Below are 23529 nucleotides of genomic sequence, written 5' to 3'. Positions count from 1 at the left end.
TTTGGTGCTACTGGATCAAACCTGAATTGGGATGAAAAGGGCATTGGGTATACTTCATCTATATAATACAAAGAACATTCTAAACGCGAAATGTATCATCAACCCTAGCATTTGCACAAATAACCCAGAAATATCAGCTGGAGTGGCAAGTGGTCCAGCTAAGGAAAATTATCGCCAGTAAAATATATTTAGGTGTTTTGTTGGCAGATGCAAGTAAATCTAACCTGCAGGCCAAGGCTCTGGCAGTCAAAGCAGCTAAGACCACGTACGCATTATCTAAACTGTATCACAAGTTACAAATCCACTCGGCAGAGGGACTTTGAAGAGTGCTGCGGGCTAAATTGCTGCCAATGATGAGCTATGGTCACCTTACCTTTCCTGGCATGCTTACTGAGCCACTAAAATGCTGCCATATAGCAGCACATGGGAAAATATTTAACATAACATATCCCAAAAAACTACTCGACGCACTTTGATCCACTTAGCATTCAATCTTGTGGTGATGGACCTTGAATGCAAAAACAATCTAATTAAGTATCCTCTGAGTGTCCAGAGCGGACCCAGATTCAATGAGGTGCACTGAAAATGATATTCCAGGATAAAAAGAGGAATTGGTTAAAGTGTTTTGGCAGCACCAGAGATTTTGTTAAATTTGTCCCTCGAGTATTTAACAGATCCACTCAGAACAATGGATAGCATAAAGAGAACTGTAATCCTGCAATGCAAGCGTGTACAAAGCAGTTAGGTTTTCACATCATATGAAGCCTCTTCTTGTCAACCATGTTTGAATGCGGCTCTGGGAAGACCTGCTCTACAGAACGTTCTGCGGACCAGACTCTTAACCCTACCAATAAGGGAATATAGGTCCCACTGAAAACATTCCTGAAGGTCACGGGCATTGCGGATTGTGCCAATACCACCCTGAGTCTGTAGTGCACATTGTTTGCTGTTGTCCCACATTGTTGTTCCAGAGTCAAGTCTATCTAAGGACAATTTTCCTGCAAAACGGGATAAGAACTTGTGAAGAGGCATTGACACATACCTACACAACAGCTGTCCCAGTGGAACAAGCACAGATTGGCAAGTTTTTTGCTGAAGCTGGTAGGTGCTTGTGTGATGCTTGCCCCTTGATGGGGATTGACACTTGAATCCTCCCTGTATCTTTGGGAGAAGGTTAATGACTGCTATGTTCTGGTAGCATGAGCCCTCAAATCTGCATCTTTCCTTGAGACATTAGCACATGGATATATCTTTCACCTCGTGACACTGCATCTTTTGAAATACACACCTGCTAAGCATTCTTTATTCCCTAGGAGTGCTGCATGCTAGGACAAGTTTGCTCCCCTGACTCCCTTTAGTCAGCATGTGTAGGTGCTTTTGGATGCACTTGACCATAAAAGTATACTACTCTTAGAACTGGACTATGCACACCTCATAAATATATGCATCCTTGCAACGTACCTGTCTCGGCCTGTGGCACAGTTTGTGCATCAGGGCTTACATTGCCTTTTTTTCAAACATGCGCTTAGTGGGCGTTTGCTTGACTATGCAGTACCCCTAGCAAACAGCCTGGGAGCAGATTTGCACTTTGCACTCTAAAACCACTCTGGCCTTGGGACGTCTCAATCACTGTGAGCTGCCGTTAAGTGTGTTTACTCAGTTTTTTTTATATTTTAAGTTTTATTTTTAGGTCTGTCTATTTGCGGTTATAGTGATAAGGCTGATATTGGGGTTTTAAAGCGCTGATGGTTTATTTTTACTTACATGTATTTATGCATATTTTAATTTTTTTCAGTTTACATTAGTATTCTCGGGTCTGTGCTCCTCGTTACCAATGTCTATTTTATAGTTTGTAATGATTTTAGTTAATTATACAATAAAGATGATGATGATCTATAACTGTTCTAGTGATGGTCTGCAGTGGGGCATTCCGGGTGCTAGTTTCTTCACTGAGATATTGTTACTAAGGCAGTTAGCAGTTTGTGAAAAAGGAGCAAGCGAAGGATTGTTCCACTGATGGAGTAAGAAGTACCACTATTTTTAAAGGAAGGGTGAGTATCCACTTTTCTTGGGCTAAAGGTGGGTCTGACTACTGTACTTTTTAATGGTAGGAAGTAATGCCAATTATGGATCATATCACTTAGTTGAATGAATACTTTGAGGCTTAGGTAATATGTGGGTATGGGGTATTGATTGACACTTTGTATTGTGTGATGAAGTGGTGAACAATTGTACCTTTTTGTCTGCATTTCTTGTTTTGCATCATTTTGGTGTTAGTACCTTGTTCTGTGGTTCTTTTCAAAGGGCAGTGATATGCCATGTTCTGTGACCTTGCTGTCTCCACCATAATATGATTAAGATTCCATGTGTCTGGTCTGGAGTGTTCTGTGGTTTCAATTTTCTACAGGCTGTTCGGTGTAGACCTCTCCAGAAGAACTGTTACGCAATCGTTGATCCTGGTGGGGTATATTGAAGAGTAGATATTATGTATAACTTCGGCTGAGAATAAGTGGAATAAACCTAGCCTACAGTGAAGCTGATAATGCCGGTCTTTTAATAACTTATTACAGTTTATTGTTGCACACTGATACCATTTGTGAAGTGGCTGTGCACATTTGTCTTGTATTTCTTCCCCTATATACATTTTAGTGTGGAAAGTGAACTATTCAACCATTGCCACTTACTAATGATTTCATAATTCATGGATGTCCATACTAAGTTTGTTCAGCTTAGGCCTCTCTGGACTGTTGCTTGTTCTCAATTGAAAATGTGGACTTTCTATTGAGACAAACTATTTTTCAACATTGGGCTTCATTCTTCTTGGTATGCTTTGGGACGGTGTTCCATCCTGGTGTGCTTAGTGCCTGGGAGGTTCCTGGCTTTTTGTGTTCAGCTTGTCAAGGCCAAAATGAGCAAACAGTAGGTTGTTTGCTAATTTTATATGGCTCTTGGTTTGACCCCTGTTCAATGACCACCATTCAAATCTGTATGGTTGCCTAAAGTTGTCTTTTAGATTCTCTTGCTCTGTTCAGGTTCCTCCTAGCCTGTGTAGACCAACTTCAGTTCTGCCTTCTCCTTGGTCAGTAGGCTGCAGATATAATCCCCTTTGTATTGCAGAGAAGACATGGGCTAGGTGCAATATTTTACATGTTTTGTGTTTATTCTTGCTTGCATAGTCCATTCAGCTCTGTTGCTCATGCTATTCATCACTTGCTCTATTGTGCTTCTGTTCATTGCTCTTTTGTGCGCTCCTTCACTCAATCTAGCTCTGTTTGCTACACTGGCACAATCGCTGTCATAGCTTATTAGCTCAATTGCTCATGCTGTTGCTTGATCCCTTTGCTGAACATCAGTGTTCACTTATTCAGATTGTCAACTAGTTTCCGCAAGAATAAATCAAATACAGTACATAATTCTTAAAGTAACCAATGTTAAATAATAGTACATTAAATACCATGGGAAGGCTAGGATTCCAGTTACATAGATGCCTCTCCTCTGTGATGCCTACTGGAGTCTTGCTGCCGTCTACTTCAGTTGGGTTGCAGGGGCTGGTATTGGGTATTTAATTAGCATAGAAGTCGAGGGTGTCATGCCAGCATAGAGGTAATGAGTTGATGTGACATTGGCATTGTTCAATTGGCTGCTGTTCCATTTTGTAAACCTATTGCATGACACGCTAAGGTTATTTGGTCTTTGGTTTACGTTCCATTTTGTCTCCTCTCTTCCCTCAGATCTACTTTCACTGCAGTGTGGTGATCTGCAGCTCGGCACGCCTATCGGCTGATCAGCTCTGTTCACGGCGCTGCATCCCAGAGAAACAAAGACTAGGTGAGTGAGATTTCATCGCAGTAAACGGAAGGCGTGATCACAGGGTTAACAGTTTTATTGTGACAGGTTGTTCTGGACAAGGTAGTTTAACTTTTCTGAAGATTAACTGCACTGGAGACTAAGTGCAAAAGATTTAAAAGCAAGGCAGTAGGCCTTCTCAGTACCCAGGATTGGAAACAATATATCTGTATCCATCATAACTGCTCCAACACTGCACCAATTTAGGAAGGAGCTGAGGACACCTATTTAAAGAATACTACTTCATGTCTTAGTAACATGACACTTTAGCTATCAGAACCCAGCTACCTCCTCAATCGTTTCTCTTTGCCTTGAAACCTGTACAACTCTTCTCTACCTTTCAGGGCCCACATTATACCTGGGGCACAATGTTTGTTCCACAGCACACCTTAGTAGGTCTAGTGGGACAGGGATAGTGCACCTCATTATGAAAGTACTGCCCCCAGGGCAGCCTGGAACGCAGACCTGCCATGAAGGCAGCTCATTTAGTGAACTACAGAGCAGCTGCTTATAACCACTGTCTGCGCAGGCAGCAGTTGCCCACACTTTAAAGAGGGGACTGAGAGCCCGCAGCTGGTGGTTGCAGTAAGTGACTGCACCAGCCTGCAGTGGACTGCAAGGGAGTTCTGTGGGGCACCCCTTTAATCCCCTCCAGAGGGCTGCCCCCAGGGAGCACACTGATGTGCCTCTTAACAGGTTTGCCTCTTCATCTACACCTGCATCTGTGCATGGGCACAGTCAGATATTCCCTCACTTGCATTGGGTCAAGCACTGGTGCTACATGTGCACCAGCTATATCAGCACAAGGTTCTACAGCCCTTTCTGTATTAACATAGTGCCCCAAGGGCACATAAATCACATGCACGCCCCTTCATGGGTGTGGCATTTCCTATAGCCCAACTCCCAGGACATATAGGGGGCCATTACAACCCTGGCGGACGGTGTTAAAGCGGCGGTAAGACCACCAACAGGCTGGCGGTCTTTTTTTTTTTTTTTTTTTTGTATTATGACCATGGCGGTTACCACCATGGTCATCCGCCGCTTCACCGTTCCGCCCGCCAGGGCGGAGACTACCGCTGGGCTGGAGACCTGGGTCTCCAGCCCGGCGGCCGTCAAAATACCGCCGCCGGTATTTCGACCCGGCTTACCGCCGTGGATTTCCAGCGGTAGGAACCGCCATGAAATCCATGGCAGTAAGCCCTATCAGTGCCAGGGAATTCATTCCCTGGCACTGATGGGGGTCTCCCCCACCCAGACTCCCGACCCCCAACATCACATAACACACACAACACAACACAACACGCACGCAGGCACCACCAACACACATACACACACCAACATATATGTCTACATCCACACACACACACGCACACCCATATACAGACATACACGCACACATCCATACAGACATACACGCACTCATTCCCAACACACGCAACACACCAGCAAGCATACACGCACTCACACCCCCCTCTACATACACAGACGCACACCCCCATGCACCCACACAACACACAAAACCCCCCCTCCCCTAACAGACGATCGACTTACCTTGTTCGTCGATCCTCCGGGAGGGGACGGGAGCCATGGGGGCTGCTCCGCCGACACCACACCGCCAACAGAACACCGCCGCGCCGAATCACAGGACGTGATTCGGTGGGCGGTGTTCTGTTGGCTTGGAGGTGAAGCAACTTCCACTTCGCCCGCCAGTATGGCTGTTGGCGGCTCTCCGTCGTAAAAAGGATGGAGAGCAGCCAACAGTCATAATACGCCGAGCGGCAAACCGCCACTACTGGCGGTCTTCCGCACGGCGGTCCCTCAGCGGTCTTGTTAAAAGACCGCCGAGGTTGTAATGACCACCATAGTTTGGTGTCAAGGACAAGTTTTTCATGTTTATTTTGTCCTTGGGACAAGTAGGCCTATCCCCTGCAGCACAAACCCTTTGGCTGCAAGTTTACATTAACACATTATGGATCAATGAATGGCACTGTTTGCAGTACAGTTAATATTTGTGGGCACATATTAATGCTGTTTGAACTTTTATTTATGGTTCATTAATGCAAAACCTTTATTATTAGAGTGCTCCAAGGAAATGTCATAAGCTTGGACTGCCCTGCTGACAGTGGTCCCAGTATACAAATGTGTACACACGCTTGCAAAGTTGAAACAATGAGACTATGCATAATGCGCCCAGAATGCCCTCTGATTGGATGCAAATATTTGCGGAAGCTTGAAAGTAAGATTGAGTCTTTGCTTTCAAATTAAATCTTCACAAAAAATGCAACTAGGAAAAAAACTTTTGCTAAACTGTGAAATTTAGGGTGCCATTTCTTTGAAGCATCAACCACTAAAATGTGTTGCTGCATGCTAGCACTTCCAAAAAATATACATAATGGAAAATCAGTGCAACCAGGTTCAAAAAGATTGTGGGAAACATGAAAATAAACAATGGCAAAACCAATAGGTGTGACATTGGTAGTCATTTGGTTTTGGCAATGTCTCGTTTTGACATGATTTATGCAAAACTTTATTGTTGTGGGAGCTGCCAGGCCCTCACCATTATAACAAACATTGACCAAAAATAATATTTTTTGGTCTCAAAAAGCACACATTGCCACAGTAGTCTCTGGCACTGAACAAAACTACTTTGTGTGCCGATATGCTCCTTGTGAAAGAGCAGAATTCTGTCACTCACAGTGAAGCCAGTTTATGGATAGAAAGAGACATAATTTTAATAAACTCAAAAGGTCTTGGTTAACTCAATACCTAATTAGGGGCCCAAATCTTAGTCACAAAAGTACACCCATGACATATGCCCTTGCATTAGTGCAGATTTACAGCTTTCATGAATTCACAATAATTTACAGAAGTAGGCCAGTAAATCACACTCCTAGCAAATATTTGTGAACTGCATTTTAGCTTGAGCAAATATGTAGGTGTAGACTTGCTTATGTGAAAATCTGTTGAGCATTTACAAGTTTACTTTCCCTCCAACTACTTTTTTGCAACCATGGGGGAAAAAAATTTATTCCTGCCCTTGTCAAGAGTACATTTTCAACTTTTCTCAGCATGGGAAAAGACTAGATAAAAGCAGGTGAAAATCCCTAAAACATGGAAATTAGTAGGTTTTCAGACTCCAAAACGCAACCCAACCCTGGAACTATTCCTTAATGCTGTCTCCAGCTCCAGTACGTAGATCTATGGAAAGGTGGCAAAATGAGCGAATCGCTAGAATTCCGGCATAATCAGAGAGGCTATTTATTGTCAGAGCTCTTATATGATCAGATCGCTGCCTTAATTTGTTGCAGCACTACATGGTAACAAAGGGAGAAGTGGATTTTTTACAGGGCAAGTAGATTTGTAAAACAAACTATCCCATGGACAAGTAGATATTTTAATAAACACCACACCCCTGCTCCTTGCGCCCCCCCAGGGCACTCCATGCAATACCGCCGCAGGAAGGGTCATGCTATACAACTAACACACACAGACCTAATTCTTATGCCAAGAGTGCATTTGAAATGGAATCCTAACTTGTTGGGACTGTTACGCCTGTAGGCTTTTCCATGCTTCCATAGTGGTGCCAGCATGATAGCTACTTGGCATCTGGAGGTCACAAGCTTGAACGCTGTGAAGGTTGTCTTGGCCTGCCAACCTTGATAGGTGGGTGAATAGAGTGCGGTTTAACGGTTCATTAGTAACACCTGTAATTTACAGCATTTTAAAACTGACGATGCATGGTGTGAAGGGCTATATAAAGTTAGACATTGTAGGCTGTGAAGCTAACCCCTCAAAATTCTTAGCTGACAAAAGCTCCTCTCCTTTATAGGTGTGCGTTCACCCCTTAAGAAGCAGGGCACATGTTGAGGGTAGACCGGGTCCATCTAGTATTTTCAGAGGGTAGACACTGTCCATCCTGCTGAAAAGCTTGTCACTCAGTGCACGGAGCATGTTCTTCTATATTGGCATGGTTACAACAGCAGAAAAGGAGGTGCCTGGAGTGTGCTGGAAAGTACAGCTGCATAATCCCAAGTGCCTGGTGAGGCCCCTCTTTATTTAGTATGCATGGTAGTGCCCTGCCCTCTGGGTGCTGTGTGTTGGTGTCACAGCTTCCTGGTGTGCAATGTAGCCTTCTGCAAGGCAGTAGCTTCATCTTTCAGGCTTCCTGTGTCCTTATCGTGCCTTAAAAGCTCCCTAAGCAAGGTCATTCACCCATTGTTTTAGCTGTCCTTTCCATTTTTCTTACTCTCCTCCCTCTCTTCCCCTATCCCGGATTTCATAACTCTCCTCTCCACACTCACCATTCTCTCAGTCACTCTTCATCCTTTTAGGTGCCCCCTTATTGGTTGCCCCCACCCCCTTTCACTTAAACCTGTGCATCTCTTCCACGTGTTCTTTACTCTATTCACTCCTTTTCTAACCTCTAGGAACCCTCTCCTCTGTTACCCTCCCTCTCATCTGAGGAAGTTGAGCTTTCAAGTCGCTCCTATCTGCCTCTCTTGCTCGTAAATCATGCACCAAGAGTTAAATTAAAGCAGTGACCTTGGATTTATAATGGTTTAGAGAGGGCGATAACCATCTAGTGGCTTGGATGCCCAATATGAAACAAGAAAACCTGGGATCAGTTTCAGGTTCCCATTGCCAAACTGTGATTCTAGGCAAACATTTTATTTCTCCACGTTTCCTTTATCTTCATCACATTTGAGAGTGCCTTCAAATACACAAGTTTAGGATATACACTTACTCGTCTCTTGTGTTTGACTTAATAGAATATAGTCATCTGATGTACAAGTATGAAATGATCATGCGTGTTACGGAAGTATGCTTTTTACATTTTAAGGTAGCATCATATTTTTACAATAATGGTACATAATTTACCATTAGAAATCTTATTTCGTCCACCAAGACTATAAAAAGTACAAATGCAACATAAAATACATCTTAATAGTTAAAACAATACTTTTCAGGGCAGGAAAAGTGAATTTGCAACAAGGCAGTAGGTAAAACTTTAAAATGTCAGCTGACACATATAAAAGCAATTAAAATACAGAGTCGCAAGAGATTGTGCTATACCTCTGTGTTACATTTTGAACAGCACTAAGTTCAACCTAAAAACTCCTTTTGATGGAGCATCCACGTAGCACCCAAGAACTTAGTTTGAGATCGCATGGTTATAACTACGTGCAACCCAATGGAGCAGCTCCTTCTAGAGCCCATAGCATCAGGCTCCCATCAAATAAAACCAATGTTGTACACATCGTGAGACCAGATACAACAGGCACCAAGAGTCAGGGTTCATGTCAGCCTGCCACCCTCTTACTTAAGCACCATATCTTGAATAAATAATTAGACAGCGAATACTATAAACTGCGCAGTGTTCATTCTCAGTCCTCCTAATGCCTCAGAACAACTAGAGAATCCTAGATTACGACAGACTGGGATTATACAAACAGATCTAAGCCTCCTGTGGATTGGACCAAAGAAGAGAACATGCTCCTCTGTCTCTTCCCCCTGACCACATGATGGGCACAGACTATCCACCAACAATTGTCCCTTCCGACTCCACTTACTTTTGAAGGAACCAATTGGAAGGTTGCCATGCCTGAACTGGAGGAATAGCTTTTTCACTAGGGTCAGCTGAATTATGTCAAGGCAACTTTCCAGACAATAGAAGTCCTTGAAACACAGGAATCATGAGGACAGATTGCTTGAGAATTTGACCTGGACAAGATGGAAAGTTTGTTGTCCCTGTAGCATTTGGGGAGTTCCACTCGTGAGACGGAATGACAAGCCTCACCCGGATTGTCCCACAAATGGTGCTTCCCCATCTGTTCCAAAGTAGTCTTTACATATCTCAGCCAGGGAGGTCTATTTGCCCCAGCTATCCCTATAACTTCCACAAGGGGCAGACTCTGTAGGAATTTAACTCCGGCGTTGCCCATATTCTCCGCCAAAAGAGTAAAGGCTTTAGTCTGATATCCTCTGCTAGAGACCTCAACCCCAGATCCAAGCGAAGGGGCAGCAAAGGGGTGCTGGCTGGAAGGCTCAACAACTGTCTCGAAAACTTGTTCTCGATACTTGTAAACTCGTCCAGAGGCTTGTCACCAAAGCTCAGCTCCATATGTGGTCGCACCTACAGCTTGCTGTTTATAAATCTCCATTATAAAGCTAACTGGCTTGAACAATGATCCCCTGTGCATCTTCATAAGCCCACCCAGAAACTGCCCCAACCACAATCTTTCTCTTTCCACATGAAAAAGCCAGTCCACGTGCTCACTCAGGGTAGTCCCTAGGTATTCAAAGGTTGAAACCCTCTCTAATATAAACCCATTCAAACTGGGATATGAGTGTGTGGTCTTTGCGGGGTTCAAAATCATAAATTTTGTCTTGTTCGTTAATTTCTAGTCTCCTTTCCCTACAAAAGGAGTTGAATCTTTGAGATTAAAAGGGTATCATCCGCGAACATAAGAGCTGGTCCCTTAGCATTTGCTAACTTAGGGGCATCATTCTGTATTGCTGACAGACCGTTAACTAACCCGTTAACGTACAAGGAAAATAACGTGGGTGCCAGCACAAAGCCCTGTCAGACCGCTTTTAAAATAGGGAATGGATCTGAGAGCTCTCAGAGTTGGCCACAGCGAACCTGAGCAAAGTTCCCTTTATGGAATCTTTGTAAAATGAGGCACGGATAAGGGGGAGCCTCTAGGTCCGCCAGAGCACGTCCCTAGGGACCAAATCAAAAGCAGAGCGTAGATCAACAAAGATCAGATACAAGCTACCACTCCCCACCCCCCCCCCTGAAAAACGTACTTCCTGGACAATAGCTGTGACCTAAAAATGTGATCAATGATCGAGCTACGCTTGCGAAAGCCTGCTTGAAGTGGGCTAAGAACATCCAGGTCCTCCATCCAGTTGTGCAGTCTCTCTAGAACCACTTTAGGAAAACAAAAATTGCTGGACATCAATGAGGCTAATAGGCCTGTAGTTGCAAGGTAGCAGGGGTGAACTTTTTTTTTTTTTTTTTTTTTTTTTAAATGTGGATAATCTCCGCACCTAAGTGTATGGAATTGACATGCCCTCCATGATGGCATTAAATACAATGGATATGGACGCCAAACTTCAGGTCCTGCCCAGAAAGAGATCCCCTGGTATTTTATCCAAACCTAGTGCCTTCCCTGGGTCAACAGAATTGATGGCCCTCTCAATTTCCTCCACGTTTATGGGGTTGGAGTCCCCCTGGCAAAATGGGTCCCCCTCATAACTTGCTATTTCAGGGTCTCTTCCCCCCCACCCCACAGTCTTCCTGCACGATCCCCTCTCCATATAAGGAGCAGAAGTGTTCTTTCCACTTTGTCCCCTGAGATGTTGTTCTCGATTCGGGGGCATACGTCTGGGTGAACGGTAGCTACAATGTGCCAGAATGTTTTAAATTTCTTATTTTTATGAGCTGTGAGCAGAGAATCCCACTTGTCTTACTCCCAATCTTTTTTGGCACTGACAGCATTTTTATAGTCTGTCCTAGCTAAGAAGATTGCATCACTATCTTTGGATCTTAAAGCCATTAGGAGAGAGCACTTGGCTATATGACACTGTCTATTAAACCAGCTCAAGTTGCTTTTTATCCCACCCCTGGGGTGATGCTCTGCCACAAAGTTGACCAGAGTGTATCAATTTCTGGTGGATGATTGTAACTTTTGCCCCTTGGCCCGTATCGCCTATAGTTCCAATGGCCTCCCACAAATCATTCAGCACAACTCCTACTGAATTATACAGTTCCTTGATGGTAACAGATGATTTTTCAAATTCGCTCCATTTGACTCTCCGCTGGTTAGGGACCAGTGTGAGCTGAGCATAGCGGGGTTGATAGCACACCCGTGGCCTTATTGAAGGGAAGCCAAACCTCTAGAGAGAGAACATTGTGATCGCTATCTTGTCTAGATTTAACCTCCATGTCCACTATACAAGGCCACAGCCTTATGTCCACCAATATGTAGTCTATCAAGGAGGTCTGCCCTACACAATTAAGTATGTGACCCCTGGCGGTCGGACTTGGTGCGCTCATTACAGGCTCGAAGTGTGCAGTATAGTTTAAGTGCATTCATGTGTAAGGCCAATGGAGTCCACTTTTTGATTGGGGAGATAAGGAGCCTTGGGATAGCCCAGGTCTCATCTTCCATACCCAATATGTCCTCTCTCCATACCCAGAGGTTCCAATTGGTAATTGAAGTCGCCAGAGACCACCTTATAAGCACTCACAGAGAGTAGTAATAAGTTCTTCTAGGTGTTCCACCACATCAGACTTCCAATTCAGCCGAACCAGTCTTGAGTAGGAATTAATCAAATACAATACTAAACTTGGGGGGGGGGGGGGTAAGTAAAAGACACAGAATATCTTTGGAACAAACTTTCCCGGGGACAACCTTGCAACCCAGATGGGTGGCCACCCAGGTAGAAATACCCCTTGATGGTCTACCTCTCCTTCCCCCCTGTTGCTACATTATGGAATACCATGAATCCTGGGTGATGAAACTCCTGAGTCACCCAGGTTTCTTGTAAAAAGCAGATTTCATACTGATCTATAAAATTACCCCAATCTGGGCTAGTCCGCTTATTCCTCAGGCCTGCAACATTCCATGAAGCTATTTTAGAAGGCATTATAGGCTTTTTCCTGATCACCCGGACCGAATCTGCCGGATCAATGGATGGTCCTTGGTCCGGAGGCAGTTCCTCTGCCTCCAGATTTATACGACTGGAGCCCCTGAGGAGAGCTTTTCCTCCACATCACTTATTTCCTGCCACCAATTTCCTCTGAGACTGGCTCCCCTCCTCCGACCCTTCTTTTCTGAAACTGGGTGGCAAACAACCGAATCCCTTCCCCTCCCCTTAGTCATCGGGCACTTAGGCCCATCCATGGTGGTAACTGGGGTGAGATGTACCTCTTTCCCCATGTCCTTTTTATCCCTTCCTTGGAGCAAAGTTTGTTTCGAACCTGCTGGCAGTTTCCAATGATATCTGTTCCACCAATGTCACTATCTCAGATGCTAAAATAGCCTTGACTTGGGCAAAGATGTCCCTCCAAAAGTACTTTAGCCTACTGACGTGGCTGAACATTCCCAGTATTCCCCTTTTCCCCACTGGCGTTTGGGCCCTCGGGGTGATGCTGCTTTGAGTTGGCGCCTCCCTTCCTGCCTGACTTGTGGGGATGAGTTGTCTTAGACTTCCTTATTCCCCAGGGAGTCTGAACTCAGCCAGTGGCCTTTAGTAGACAGTCTGTGTCAATATCCAGTCTCGATAGATCTGTGTCACTTAGTACCTCTTTCTGGAATTCCCCACTGTCCTGAGTGTCCAAACTGGTAGAAACAGGGGACTGTCTAAGAGGATGCACGTCTCGCCTCTTTTGTCTGAGGGACAGGTGCCTTTCTGTAAGTTCAATTTCAGAAGCAACCACCCGTATGGCCCTTTTTAGCATCAGGCCAATTGACGTTGGTTTAGGTGCAGATTGCGGGGGCTCACTGAGCAAACACCCAGACAGGCCACTTCCCACCTTCTTCTCGACTAACTAGTTATCCAAAGAGGTGCCGCGGGTAATGGAGGTGGCTGCACTTGTTCTGAGGTAGAGCTAGGGCTTAGGCCACAAAGCCTATATCCAAAACTGCAATTACTGGTGGGCCCAAGAGCAGAAATCAAACAGGGAAGGGGAATGAGACTGGGCCCAGCCTCATCTGGGCTTTGACAGGCCAGCTCTTGACCTGCTCTGCGGGGGGAGAGGCAGCGCTGTATAGCGTGATGTGGGGTTCCTCCCCTGTCAGCAGCTGCGGCCAGAATGCTGTGCAGTAATGCACCCTGGGACACAGAGTCCCACCAGGGCAACCAGCAGGCACCACCACAGAGTCCAGAATAATTTACATGCCAAATATTTTAATTGTTCAGCTTGTGTGGCTTCAGAGCTAAGCCAGCACCTTGGTTGTGGTCTGGCTTTGCTCTGCCTGTTAATTTGTTGGCTCGTCGACCTACATTTATGCCTATTCAGTAGTAGCAGTATGAAGACACTATCAACCCAGAGCCTGGAGTGGGGTGCATTCAACCCAGCAGAGGCATCAACCCCTGCCTTAACTGCAACAGTGAGGATGAGGTTTATTATGGGTCTATTCTGTCTGCAACTCTGAAGATAAAAGCTAATCATTAAAGATATAAGGAAGAAACAGTCATGGATTGATAGAAAAGAGAAAGATGGATACATGAGTGGGTAAAAGGATGGGTGGGTGAAAATGATGAATGGATAGTAGGGGAAAGTATGACAGTAACTGAGATAAAAGGACAAGAGAATCAGTTGATGGGTGAAAGGCTTTATAAATGGAAGGGTCGGTCAAACACTAGATGTAAGGATGGATGCATTGATGGATGTGTGAACTGGTGGTGGAATGACAAATGCATGGATGGAACAGTGAAAGATTGAATGACTGAACGTAAAGGTGAAATGGATGAGTGGGTGGATGAAAAGGTGGAAGGATGAATGGATAGATGCTTGGATAGAGACGGGAGCTCTTCTGGGGAGTGCCGGGCTTTCTTGGTGCCATAATTTTAACCATTTGGTTCAATGTGAGAGGTTTGTTAATTTTCTGGTTACGCCTCGATTCCACCACACCTCTGCTCTTAACTACACGTATTCTGGAATATCTTTTAATAACCACTTTCTTGATGATGACACTGTTGGACTTCAATTCCCATGGTTCTGCATACACAGAAGAGCTTGTGTCCAAGTTGCACAAGTCTTGGAAAAAAACTGAAGTGTGAGACTGCAAAGCCATCAGCCAGGTTACAAAGCTAATTTTCGATCCGACCTTAGGCGAGCTGTCCGTTGGAGAACCTAGATCATCATTGGGCACGGCAAAGGATGCACTGTTTGCTAGTAGTCCTTGGTTGATGCTGGTCTGTGTAGTAGCTTGTTCTCGTGCCGTTCGAAAATAGTCTCTTTTCTAATGTTAATATATCCACGGGCCTCTGCTCGGTCGCTTTGGATTCCAGTGCCATATGTTAGTATCTGTATTACAATATATGCAGAATATTGTTCACCATACCAAATACAGTGTGCAACACGAATATTTTTTTCAAGTGGTGAAAGTATTTATAATTATCATTGTAAATAGGCATGGTATGTTTTAGAAGGTTAATACGTTTTACCGTTTTTAAATTCACAATTGCAGTTTCTAGCATTTTTATTGTAGTGCTTGAACTGTGTTTTTTTCTTGGTAACTAGTTTAGTCTCCCAAACTTGAAGCACTTAGTAGTTTGTCTACTGTAATTAGTCAGACACCAATCTGCATTTTGGGGGTGTTAATTCAATCAAACAAACTCCAGTCACAGGTTTAAGTACTGATCAAGTTTCACTTGTTAAATCTCGTGATGTGCTGAAGTGTACTCATGATAGGCCTACTGAACATGTATGAGGTCGTCACCCGCTGTGTCACTTGCATACTGCCTAATTTGTTGCCCCCCTTCCCCCACTTTTACTTTGTATGGCACTTACTACCCATGACGAGGCGTTGAAGTGCGTTCTGGCATTTGGAATTTCCTTGCAGCATATTTAAATTCTGAGCCGAATTTGCGTCATTTTTTACACAAGCAAACTGAAGTCCATATTTAGATTTTGACGTTAGACATGTCTGACTCCAAAATATTGGAGTTAGAGCCATTTTTTTGGATGCATGTACCCAGCATGCATCATTGAGATGTAATGTAGGCGTCCCATCCAAAAAATGGTGCAATCCCCACAACGCCATATTTATCCCCCTGTGCTAAAATGGCACACAGGTGGGAGGCAGACCTAAATAATGGTGTTAAGCAAGCTTAGCACCATTATTCAAGGCCTGGGTCAGACCAGTCATTAGGGGACCTGTGGACCCATTTCCATGGCTAAAGGCCATGTAATGGGCCCACAGGTGCCCACCGCAAGCCCCAGGAACACCCACACCAGAGGGACACCAGAGGATGAAGTACCCCATCCCAGGTAAGTATGGTAAGTAAAGGAGTATTTTTACGAATTAATCTAAGTGTCATTGGGGACCCTGACATGGGGCTCCCTGCATGGCACTGGGTGCAATGGCCATACCCAGGGGACAGTTGTCCTCTGTGCTGGCCGTTAAGGTGGTGAACATGACTCCTGTCTTTTCTAAGGCAGGAGTCACGTGTTATGGATGGTAGTGAGTCAGGAAATGAGGCTGGGCTGGTTAGACTTTTTTTTTTGCTTCAACCAGCCTAACGCCCTTTCTTGACGCACAACTTCCTTCTCCCATACCGCCACCCCCACGTGGCTAGCTCAACGTTTTTGAATCCAGGTCGCTGCTGGATTAAAGGCTGCCCTCACTTTAATTACCAGGCTAACATGAAATTGTGACTGTGGTGTAATGCCTATTCTATTACTTAGATTCACCCCCCTTAAAGCCTTTACCGTCGTATAAATCCACAGATTTAACGCCTTATAAATGCTGTCGCGTCAGACTTCTAGGCATGTCCCCTTCTCTGGTGGCTGGTGCTGGATAGACTTGTCTTTGATAGAAAGGCTCCAGTAACTATATAAACATTGGCCACTAGATGGCAGCATATATAATGGTAACATTTTCAGTTATGTCGGTCTGTGACTTAATACAGCTGCCACACAGAAACTCCTTACGTTTCTCTGGACACAAAATAAGTCACTATCACCTAATCAACAGCGACCGTGAACTCACTAAGCCCCTATGTCTAGAAGTCTTCTCGAGATCCTGATTTGGTGGAGCGTGACTTAATAGTTGAACCTATTTTTTTTTTTTTATGGAAACTTCTGCTGCCACCCTCCGAAATATTCATCCAGACCAGTGCACTGTGACGGAAACATCCAGTTCAAGTGGCATCAGCATGTGTGAGGACTCTGCTGCACCTTTTTAGCATTGGTGATTTTGAGCCCAAGTGCTTGTTTTCAGTGTCATTCTAATGTTTAGGTTTCGCCTGCACAGCCAGCGATTGCACTGTGCTTGAAAAGTCTTGTTACTAAAAAAAAAAAAAAGTTTTAATGGATTTAGAACCCGCCCCTTACTTACCTGAACTTCCCTTTTGTTAATTCAAACGTCGCTCCAATGTCACTTTAATTTAATTGCTTTTTATTGGCTAGTAGGTCACTTCCTGCTCTTCTGTTGGTCTGTTCTGCTTTCCGTTCTGCATCTGCTGTCACGTGGCGCGTTGCCGCAGTACACTTCCTGGTTTTTGATGATTGCTTACTTGTTAGTGTTTGCACACGAAAAGATGAACTGAATGCAAGTCAATTTGTGTTGAATTGTGTGTAAACATTTTGGCAATCTTGCAGTGGAGTATCGATTGCAGATGTAAAGCAAGCAGCGAGTGGGCTGATTATGTTGTGTTTCATTACTCCGTAATTACATTTCTGATGAATAACCGTTGTAAATAATAAAATTATTTGTGTTTGTTTCTTAAATTACTACTCACTCATTTTTAAAGAAAAGTCATTTGTATAATTGGGCGATGTTTTATTTCAAATTGTTGCTCTTTCAGTGACTTTAACAGGCATTCACAAGTGCAGTTATCTTGCAGGTACTAGGGTCATGGTTTTAATGGTGCAGCAGGTGCAGTGGCACCGGTGCCACAAGGTGTCAGGACCCCTCAAAACAGTTTATCGCTAAATCTTAGTACTAAACAGGCAGTCATAAGTGCATTTATCTTGCAGGTGTTATGTTAATGATTTGAATGGTGCAGCAGGTGCCGTGACACTGTGCCAAATATTCTTAGCTCCTCTAAACACCAAATATTACTATATTTTACTACTAAGCAGGCAGTCACAATTGCAGTTACCTTGCAGTTGAAAGGGGCATGATTTGAATGGTGCAGTGGTGCTTTACTAACTAAACATTACAGTACTCTAGTGCAATGCCATATTAAATAAGGTACAAATTGGGAGTTTGTATTCTGGGTTAATTCAACATACATCATAATTAATGATTTATCAAATTTAAAACAAACAACCTTTTTCTAATATTTATTATCCAGTTAGTAAGATAGAATGCAAAAGGAAAAACAAAGGTGAAACCAATTGGCTTTGCCAATGCTGGTTTTTATAGCGAGTGGGAATCTGGTGCAAGAGCTGTCGAGCCAGGGCAGGTGGTAGTTTTCCTTGAAGACATCAAATTGTTCCCATTCGGTTTAAAAAGTACCCAAATATACACAATACTTTAGTCATGTTAGTACCGCTACATTCATTAAAATGTATGAACTTGTTTAATTCACTGTGCGGAGTATAAATTGGTATATAAACCACGTGTCTAGTTTTAAAATTCTCATTTAAATGTGCAATCACCCTAGTCCTGTGGTGCAAAATCTACATAATGGTGGCTGTCGTAGCATGTTTTCCAGTCACGTTAAATCCGGTCTTCTAGCGTGTCCATGGCGAATGTGTGCTTGCTGTCGCCTCAGATAGTCATGCACCAGTATTTCTAACTTCAGACCACTGTACACACCACAGAAAGGATTTTGTTTTAACTGATGCCGGTTAGCTCTGTCTTCGTTATTTTTTGTCCTTTTTGTTATTTTATTGATTTGATAATCGTTGGTGCCTTGGTAATTATTTTGTCTACTTTCTCTAGGCCGCAGTGTGGACGATCGCTCGGATGTGCATGGATACGTTTCCTCAGGCTCGGTCCAGTTTATGACAGATCATTAATCCAGACTGACAAAGGTAACACATCTGAGCTGCTGTGGTGCGTTTCCCGTGTTCTGCTGACCCAACTCAATCCACTCTACCTTAAAAGCCCATCCCCCTTGCTGCCACGTAAAGTGAGTGCACTACTTTGGAGTGTTCGAATTCGCTCTTAAAAATAAAATGTCAGAAATTATGCATATTAAGCCTAGTCTTCGCTGACAGTCGCACAAAAATCGGTGTACTTGCAAGTTAGCCAGCTAGGCGGTGCACGTCCTGCTTCAAAGGTCTTGGGGACGTTTGTGCACAAAAACGCCTCTATCATTACGTGATCCGCATAGGCATAAAAACTGAGAAACCACACACTCTATGAAGGCTAAGTAACGGGGAACTTGCAATATTCTCAGTTTATGAACGTTCTGCCCCATTTGATTTTGTTGATTTTTTGTTTTTTTTTCTTTGTGTGAGGACAGCCAGTCAAGAGCTGACAGGGTCTGGAACACAGAAAAGCCTACCCTGTTCCCTTATAATCCCCTTTCTCCTCAGAAAATGTATCATTTTAGAAAGGAGTAACATGAGTGACTTTCTGGAATTAAAGTAACAAATATGTGTAAACAGAAGCAAAGTGTTACATGTGAAGGGGGTTGCGCGGTATACATATGTAACCTGTAGCTCAGAGGTGGTGGCCCTCACCCGTGCTTGCCTTCAAGCATGGCAGTGAGGGTTCTAGAACAAACATTGATGATCAGATTGCGGTGGGAAGCCACATAGTTGCTCTCTGCCAGGCTGTGGGTTGAGGGTTGGAAGGGGTGAAGGTTGTAGTAGCACAGACTCGTGGGCATGGTGTTGATTTATTTCAGGAAAATAGTTATACAAGTTCTCCCTTTATACAAGGGAAATGTTACCTAGTCTTAGTTTCAAAGGAAAACTTGAATATAATGTCTATGCTGGGCATCTTGGTGCTAGGAATGAGCAAAAGAAAATAAGGAAGACAAAATAAAATAAAACATGGAATAAAATGGAAGCAAGGAATTTGGATGGGCAAAAAAAGGCAGTGTAACTCAGGAGGAAGTGCAAAGTTTGAGGGAATAAATAGATTTATCTAACTTAAAGCACCAAAATTGTAGCTAAGGCATATGTTCAAAGGAGGTAATTCCAGGGCTTAGGAAGCAGCACATTTAAGGCCCCATTACCATACTGTGAACGTATGAACCAATGTAAACCTAGAAGGAAGCAGCACTGGAGTAAAGCGATTAAGTGGGCTGGTATATAGTCGTGAGGCGTGATGGTCCAGTTTTGTAAAATGCTCAAATACTGTAGGTTTTACTAATCTGATGTCCATATTCTGGAGCTGTTGTAACTTGAAATGGCTTGGTTTGGATAGCCAAGATAGAGTTTAAAATATCTAGGTGGAAAAGGGACAGAAGGCTGCAACACCTAACTAAATCTCTCGGGTATAAAAGGCCAAACTTTCCACAAAATCCTGTTGCCCAAACTGTGGCTGTATTTGAGGGCGAAAGGAAAGCTCCTCAATGAGTGCCAGTTTTTTTCCACTGGATTTCCCAGGATTGGGAGTAGGCAAAGATGTGTAGGCCATAGACAGAATCACCGTCAATTACAAGCCGTCTGTCACTATTAGTTTGGCAAATCATCCCACATCTGAATACCTACTGTGAATTGTTTCAATCCACTGTGCTGTTTAATAATCTGTATGTTTACCAGAAACTTTGTACATGACGAATGGAACAAAAGGATTTAAAGAGAAATGCACAAAGACCAACTGCCAACTACACCCAGTCATGTGACCGGAGACTTGCTGTATGCATCAAAAGGCTAACGCATTAAAATGCCAACTTTCTAAAAGTGGCATCTTCAGATTTGCAATTTAAAGTCCAACTTCACCATAAGTTAGGATTTTTTTTTTAACTGATTCCAGAGACTCCAGACATTAAGGGGTATCTCTTACCATTTGGATACCATGCTTCTAAAGTGCAATAAGGCAATTCCAATGTTATCTGATGGGAGAGAGAGACCTTGCAGTGGTGAAAAACTAAAGTGTTTTTCGCTAGCAAGACATGTAAAACCTACAAATACATGTCTTTCTTTTTAAATACATTGCACCCTGCCATCTGGGATGTCCAGGGCCTATCCTAGGGCTGACCTATATGTATTAAAAAAGGAATGGTTTGGCCTGGCGAAAGATTTTGCCAGGTTGAAATGGCAGTTCAAAACCGCTCACACGGGCTTTGCAATTGCAGGCCTAAGACATGTTTAAAGGGCTACTTAAGTTGGTGGCAAAATCAGTGTCACAGGCCCACTAGTAGCATTGAATTTTCACGCTCTGAGAACAGCTAGTGCACTATACTAGGGACTTATAAGTAAATTACATATGCCAATTGGGTATATGCCAGTGTTACCATGTTTTAGGGAAAAAGCAGAAGACTCTAGTGCTTGTCATCAGCTTTAAAGTGTGCAGAATCCTATGACCAGCAAAAACAAAGTCTTCAAAAACAGGAGGTCTGAAGGAAAAAAAATAGAAAAAAACAGCACCAAGGATGCCAGGTCTAAGAACCTTCAAAAACAGTCTGATCATGTTAGATCGTTAGAGAGGTATACAAAAATCTGGCAAGGTGCACAGTAGCACCAAGACAGGTTCCACTGCATAATCTGCAGAATCACAATAAGGCCTCTTGATATGGGAGGCTCATTTTGGCAGTTGTGTTAATGGTGTACAGGGAGAGTCCTCTCACGGAGGAGGAGCAGCTTGTCTTGTAAAAGGGCTTGCATCTGTTCTCTGGCTCATAGGGGGTTTGGTGCTGTGACAAACTTGTTTTGGACTGGAGGGAAGTAGGTCGCAGTTGGAAATGTTGTGCTTCAGGTGAGAGGAAGGCCATGCATTGGAAGGGTCCAAAAGAAATTTGTATTCGTCTCTTTTGTATATGGCTTGTCGGCCATGCTGGTGTCTAAAGTGGGGGTGATAATGGATCCTGAAAAGCGTAATATGGTCCTTGTAGAATCCAATGGTAAGGAGCAGAGCTTGAAAAGGCAAAAAAGCACCTGCTGTGTTGAGTAACTGCAATACGCAGCTTGTGCTTGTCGAGGTGATTGATGGTCACTTCTGGTTATTAACATGGTGCCTCGAGATTTCTATGAACAAGTGTACATTTGTGTTTTTTAAAACTGTTGAACCTCACAGCAAAGTACCAACCATTGTCAAGAAGCAGTTGTGCTGGTCAATTCTTGTGAATGTATGAAGAAAAAGGGATTGTTGACGGCCCAGAGGTTGTAGGTAACACCGACTTAGCAAGGTCACCAATCATTGATTTCTGTAATGAGAGGAAGGTCGGTCTGGTTTGTATAATGTGAAAGCTTGACTGGAAGGGTTTGCTGAGGTTGTTGGGGAGCAGGTGGTGAGTGAACCTGTTGAAGACTAGTGTGTGAAAGATTTTGTTGAATGGTAAACTAGTAGTGGGTGCACTGTAGTGTTTTTTTTTTTATTATTATTATTTTTTTTATACTGTATAATCTAGTAGAGAATAGGTGGGTTGGTGTAGGAAGACCATTGATGTATTGTAAAATATTTGGAGGAAAGGGATATGAGGCTCTGCAGAAGGGTTACATACAAACAAATGAGCTGGGTTTCTTGTTAAAGGAGAATAGTGAATGGTATGAACGAGGTAAAGGGCCAGAGGATGGCAACAAGACGCCTAGCGTGCTTGGATGATTTTAAATATTTTAGGAACACCTTGAATTTGTATGTAAAATAAATTGCAAGGGCACAAGTGTTTTGCTTCAGAGTCCACCTCATTGCTGCTGTATAAAAAGGCTCCCTAGTCTTGGTTCCAATTCATGCCTTTTACATCACCCTACACTTCTCTCATCTCCTTCTTGTAGGTTTTTTGTATCCCTGCTTTGTTACTGTTTGCATACATTTATCTTCCAACAGTTTTCTGCATTAATGGGTTGCTTATTGTCAAATTCCAATGAGGAAAAAAAATCTGTTTTAGTTCCCAAAAACGAATGCCGGTGCCCACCACCATACCTGTAACCACCGGCACAAATAGACCACAAATATTATTGTCACGCTTGGTGACATTGATTGCCCCTTCCTCCATATTTATATTCCTACCTTTTATTCTTCTCATTTTTCCACTTCATCTATTCTCTTTAGCCCCCTACCTCACATTTCTTCCCCCCCCCCCCCCCCACACTACATTCAGGACAGGGAAAAAGTCCTACCATGTTAGAATGATTTAGTTACCACGAATAATGAAAAATCTCCCGTAGGACTTAACTCATGAAATAAATGAATTTTCGTGGGGTAGTCAACCATGTAATCTATAGTTAAAGAAATAAATAGTGCATAACTTGCTGTTCTTGCTTGCAAATAATTGTTCGTTTTTTTCTTTTTTTCCCTCTATAGCACATTGATGGCTGGATCTTCAATCAAGCTTTCTGGTTCTGTTTTATTTATGGATGTGCACCTGTTTAGTAAAAAAATAAATAAAAAATAAACTGGATTGTGTCTTTATTGTGTGCAGACTGTTTTCACATATCAACAAGTGTTTTTCTGTGGCTAATTGCGGAGAAGGATGCAATGGCCCCTAATGCATGGACGGGGCATGGTTTCCCCCCGGTACCTTGTTAGGTGGTCAGATGGCCATTATTAGGGTGTTATGGGCCCTCTTGCCCCTGGGTCCTGATACTGATAGTTGGAATCCTGGCTAAGGCGTTCTACTGCAGCCTCAGGTACCCTTGCTTCCTGGCCAATGCGGCCCATCCTTTCCTGCACCATTGATTTATTTTGATGCACTTGAATGACAACTACAAAAAAGCTCTTGTGTTATAGCAGTACGAGCTGTCCTGTACGCTGTGTGGTTACAAGTTCCTTTTAAGTTGTTCGCACTGGCAAGTCAGAAGGACGCTGGGGTAATGCTACAAGATTGAAGTTTATTAACTTTAATCCTTTTGCTGCCTTCCTATTGGGGAGTGGGTGTTGC

At 43.5% G+C, this 23529-nt stretch overlaps 1 protein-coding gene across 1 annotated transcript in view; it reads left to right on the top strand.

Moving 5' to 3' along the window:
- Positions 1-23049, top strand: part of LOC138296642 (uncharacterized) — a 140504-nt gene extending 117455 nt beyond the window's left edge. Inside the window, exons 20-22 of the mRNA XM_069235976.1 lie at positions 3732-3828; positions 18477-18568; positions 22953-23049. Coding sequence (XP_069092077.1) covers positions 3732-3828; positions 18477-18553 — 174 coding nt within the window. The 3' untranslated portion in view covers positions 18554-18568; positions 22953-23049. The remainder of the gene's footprint in view (positions 1-3731; positions 3829-18476; positions 18569-22952) is intronic.
- Positions 23050-23529: the final 480 nt, after the last annotated feature.

The sequence above is a fragment of the Pleurodeles waltl genome, chromosome 5 (genome assembly GCF_031143425.1).
Source record: "Pleurodeles waltl isolate 20211129_DDA chromosome 5, aPleWal1.hap1.20221129, whole genome shotgun sequence".
Classification (NCBI taxonomy): Eukaryota; Metazoa; Chordata; class Amphibia; order Caudata; family Salamandridae; genus Pleurodeles; species Pleurodeles waltl.
The sequence above is the reverse complement of the archived record's forward strand: the minus strand, read 5'-3'. Positions and strand labels throughout refer to the sequence as shown.